At 38.0% G+C, this 4,592-nt stretch overlaps 1 protein-coding gene across 2 annotated transcripts; it reads right to left on the reverse strand.

Annotated features, from left to right (window-relative positions):
* Window positions 1-981: 981 nt before the first annotated feature.
* On the reverse strand, window positions 982-4,197 carry LOC118338049 (myotubularin-related protein 1-like; the record flags this gene model as incomplete). Of its 2 annotated transcripts, XM_035675207.1 has the most annotated exon segments (6): window positions 982-1,080; window positions 1,223-1,330; window positions 1,412-1,506; window positions 1,787-1,874; window positions 2,389-2,457; window positions 3,729-4,197. In XM_035675207.1, coding segments are annotated over 4 exon segments (354 nt in total), but the record flags the coding sequence as incomplete, so codon positions are not given.
* Between the last annotated feature and the right edge of the window lie 395 nt (window positions 4,198-4,592).

Consider the following 4,592-nt stretch of genomic DNA (forward strand, 5'->3'; position numbering starts at 1 on the left):
CTATTTGAAAAGTGTCCTGAGATAACTTCTGTTATGAATTGGCGCTATACAAATAAAATTGAATTGAATTAAATAGTTAACCTCAGAAGATTTTCTCTAAATACATGATATTGAGGGATTTTAAAAATTTGAAAACGTCACACAGACACTACGTTTTGTCTGATGATTATTTTCATTATCAAGTAACATAGTCACATATTTCCAATAACTGATCAATAGTTTCCAGTAGTAACCCATAAAAACCTCCCAGAACGCTAAATAATATCTTGTGTATATTTTTTTCTGACCATAAGTTAAAAAAGTTATTTGTTCACAATGACATAACAGTGACAATGACATAATCCCTCACCAGTTTCCCACCAGTGAATGCTGCCAATTGACCCTGTCTAAGTCCCGCCCCTGCTCACTTTGTGCTTCCATAAATAATAGCTGAGCAAGCTGGGTAGCTGGCAGAACCTCTGTCAATGTTTTCCTGTACTTACATATGCTATGTGCTAGGCTAATCTGTGTTGAAAAGATAATAACATTTTAACATATACAGTTAATGCACCTCTTTGAATAATACTGCACATGCACATGTGTTAAAAGAGTTACATTTTTCATTTGAACTTCAAAGTTAAGTCAACTTCTGTTGTCAAAATAACTATATATAACTAATAACTAAATATGTATCAATAAATATTTTTTGTTTAATGAGGTTTTTTCTCATTTATTGTCATTATCTTTCATCACTATAATGTCTTTTGAGGTGAGGGGGTTGAATATTTCTGATTGCAACTGTATATAGTTACATATTAAGTCAGCTAATGCTAGCAAAATGTCAGCTGAGTAGCTAAGTAGTAAGTTGCTCTGTAGCAGAAGGCTATGTAACTAGCTAAATAGCTAACTAACTATTGATGTAGATTAGAATTGTTTTGCTAACATTAGTTAACTTAAGATGTGAATATATAACAATAAGGAACACATTGAAATTAGACTGACCAGGTTGTGGGAGAGGGGGAAGGCATGTTTGGCCAGAACCTCCACCACATCCGGATGGCTTTCCTCTGTCTTATAAGCAAACCTGGGACTCCTCATGTCCTGAAGCAGAAACATCACAAGAAACCCCCAAAATAACCCCCCAACAGAAACTGCACACTCATCACTCATAATTATTGAAATTATTGGTTTATTAATTGATTCTCTGATTCCACCTTCACCATTGTGTGAGAGAGTGTGGTACCTTGCAGACTAGCTCCAGTCCTTTGGTGTTCTCTCCCTGGTTGGGAACAGTGATGGTCTCCAGTCTGCTGATGACTCCCAGGTTCACATCAAGAATGAATGGAGAGTCCTGGATGTACACACACTGACATTAGATCAATGGTTATAGAGCTCTGGTTGTGAATAAAAGCTCTGCTGAGATCTGCAGTACCCTTTCCACACTGGTGAAGTAGAGCTTGTAGTCTGTGATGGTCAGGGTCCCATTAACCAGACCACTGAATGGACAGATGTACATCACATCCTTGACTGCACGCCAGCAAACACACCAAAAAAGATATGGATTAATTCGCAAATAAGTAATATGCACAATGACTGTTTTAAAGCTGGAGTAGTTCATTTTTATGAAAAACATTTTTTGTCATATTTGCTGACAACTGTCAGGATATAGTGAAAGTTTCAGCAAATATGACAAAAAGTAATTTTATATAAAAATTAACTACTGCAGCTTAAAATAAAATAAACATTTTAAGAAACACCTGATACTGTCATGATGAATTTGGATGAGAGACAGATTAGTTGAATTTACCTGTAGTCTGGATGGTCTCTCCAGGTAGCAGAGGAACCTGGTTCTGGAACATTTTGACCTGTGCCCCGTATCTCAGAGCTGGAAGGTTCTGTACAGAATACAGACCGATTAGTGGGACCACAACACCCAGCATACAGCAGTAGTCATTACTGTGAACTAAATGAGTACGCTTCCAGGAGTTTTTGAAGGACAAAACATAAACCATGCCCTTTCAGGTATGACAAGACAATACATGAAAACATGTGAATGACCACCACTGTTCAAGACTTTTATTTAATTATCATCTTTTGTCAGTGGAATCTATACACAGAGCGACAAACAACAGTAAGTGAGATATCTTGATTTTTAGTTCCTAGTATGGGTCAAGCTCCAAGAAATACTAGATCTTACATGCAAATCAAAAGAATCGAAGAATTGCTTTCATTGCTCCCTGTCTCCAAACTTTATTATTTGCCGTCATTCCTTGGGTTTACAGTGCTGAAGGAAGCTGAGATGGGAGGAGTTAATGAGCGGAGTGAGGCATGCAGACCAGGACAGAGTAAGGAGGAAGGAAAGAGAACAGAAAAACAGAGACAGAAAGAAAGAAAGAAAGAAAGACTTGCCAAAGCATTGGAAGGATGCTCAGATTCACTTTCTCCATGGTAACAAAGCCCTTCATCTTGTAAATCTTGCTGCAGAGAAGAGCCAGCATGGAGAAAGTGAGAGAAAGAGAGAAAGAGACATTATATAGTAAATAAACATTATTCTACAACCCTTATTGTCACTCCCTGCTCTCTGCTGAGCTGAGATTGGCGTGTTTCTAGATGCCAACGCTTTAAGTATTCACATTGTCATATTTATCACAAAGCCTTTCTCAAAATGACCATGTCACTCCTGCTGACATTTCAAACTCTCTGAAGCATACAACAGGTCATTTCTGCCACTCACATTAAAACCACTAAAAACACTGAATAAAGCAGTTCTACCTTAAAAATCACTGTTTATCCCATGCTGTTGGGCAGACAAAGGGAGTCCTATAGAGGCTGCGAGCCTAACTGCTGCTAACGTCAGCTCATTTTGGTCATTTAGAAGCATCGGTGGTAAACAGAGACTGTTTCATAACAAGTTAAAAACTCCTTGTAGTACATTTAAAGGACCAGTGTGTAGGATTTAGTGGCTTCAAGCGTTTTCCTCATATTTTTAGGATTTTTTTATACAGCTCTCTGCCTGTATTATGTATTATGATGCTGACAAATACGTAAATGCAGGCGAGTGACAGTGGTGCTAAGATCCGAATCTGCTGCTGAGTATATTTGCCAATGTTAATTTTGCCTGTGTGACCAAGCCCTCCCAGGGAAGAGTTAAATGATCATCCCACTGCACTTTTACATTTACACTGAACTTGTGAGTGTTGTCATGATATTGGCATTATAGTGCTAATTTACACTAATAGGGCTGATTTTGAACTCCTTGCCTTGGTGAAAGAGGGACAGAGAGAGTGCAGGGGAAAAGAACAAAAAAAACCTGAAGAAAGGTACTGTGAAAGAAAAAAAGAAGGAAGCACACTGATCTCCGACATCACTGACAATCTAGTCACTTGCACCTCAGGCACACGATCACATCCTGTTTACATGAAATACTGTGCACATTCTAGCAGTGTTTAATGTTTCACTTTCACCCACTCATGACGTGCTCTATGACTCTATTGGACTTTAATATGAACTTTGCATCAGCGCAATGAAGCGGACGTGTGAGGTGGTATTTTATTTTCCAGATTAGCCAAAAACCTGACATTGCTGTCCAAGTGTGTTTACAAGCAGACTGGAAATAGTCAGAAGGCAGCTTCAGCCTTCAGCAAAGCAACATTCTGAAAAACTGAGCTCTGAGCACAAACACCTATGTGTATGTGTGTCTTTAATGTACAACATTCAGAAGACAGGCTGATAAAGACTACAGCTCTTACCCTGGGATTCAGCCTCTTGGACACCTGGAGGTTTAACACACGAGTACACACACATGCAAAACAGATGTAGTTCACATGAATGGAAACAACTGTTTACTGTTTGATATCAAACTGAAGGTTCCTTTTCAGTCTCTCCAGGATTGTGCAGGCTTTTTTAGGATTGTTGTTGTCTAAAATGCCTGATTTCAGGGCAGCTTATCTAAAATTTTGCGATGCACATTGCAATGTTTTTTTAGTTTTTTTTCTTGTATAATTAATTCAAATTGATTTTGTAGGGTTGGAAAACATTTTTGATTCATGTGGGATTCACAATTCTTATCTTTTACAATTCTGAACAGATTTACAACTTCCAAAAATGAAAAGTTTTTTTAAAGCCGCAGTGGGTAACTTTTATAAAAATAATTGTTTGTCATTTTTGCTAAAAATTTCACTTTATCCTGACAGTAGTACATAAAACAGATAATCTGAAAAAAATTAGGTTCCTCTGGTTCCTCTTAGTGCTCCTAATGGCATTTGTGAGAATTATCCAGGCCTAAATGAAAACAACCAATCAGAGCCAAGAAAGATAGTTAATTTTTTTTCTCATTCCCAGGGTTTCAAATACAGACACTTTGGGACCCAGGGAATGAGACTCAACAATCATCTATCTTCAAGATCTTCACATTATCGTCTACTACTTTCAGGATATAGTCAAATGCCACATTTACACATAGCCGGGTATTTAGAGAAACGAATATTTCCCCCCCTCCGTTTTCAATAATAACATCGTGCACACATCGTTTTCAAAAAAGTTGTCAACCCGCATAAATACGCCGTCGAGCGCCATCATAACTATGCCAAACCTATGGGCGGCAGTGTAGGGAG

Source organism: Morone saxatilis, unplaced genomic scaffold (assembly GCF_004916995.1).
Source record: "Morone saxatilis isolate NCDOM2014 unplaced genomic scaffold, NCSU_SB_2.0 Contig4, whole genome shotgun sequence".
Taxonomy (NCBI): domain Eukaryota; kingdom Metazoa; phylum Chordata; class Actinopteri; family Moronidae; genus Morone; species Morone saxatilis.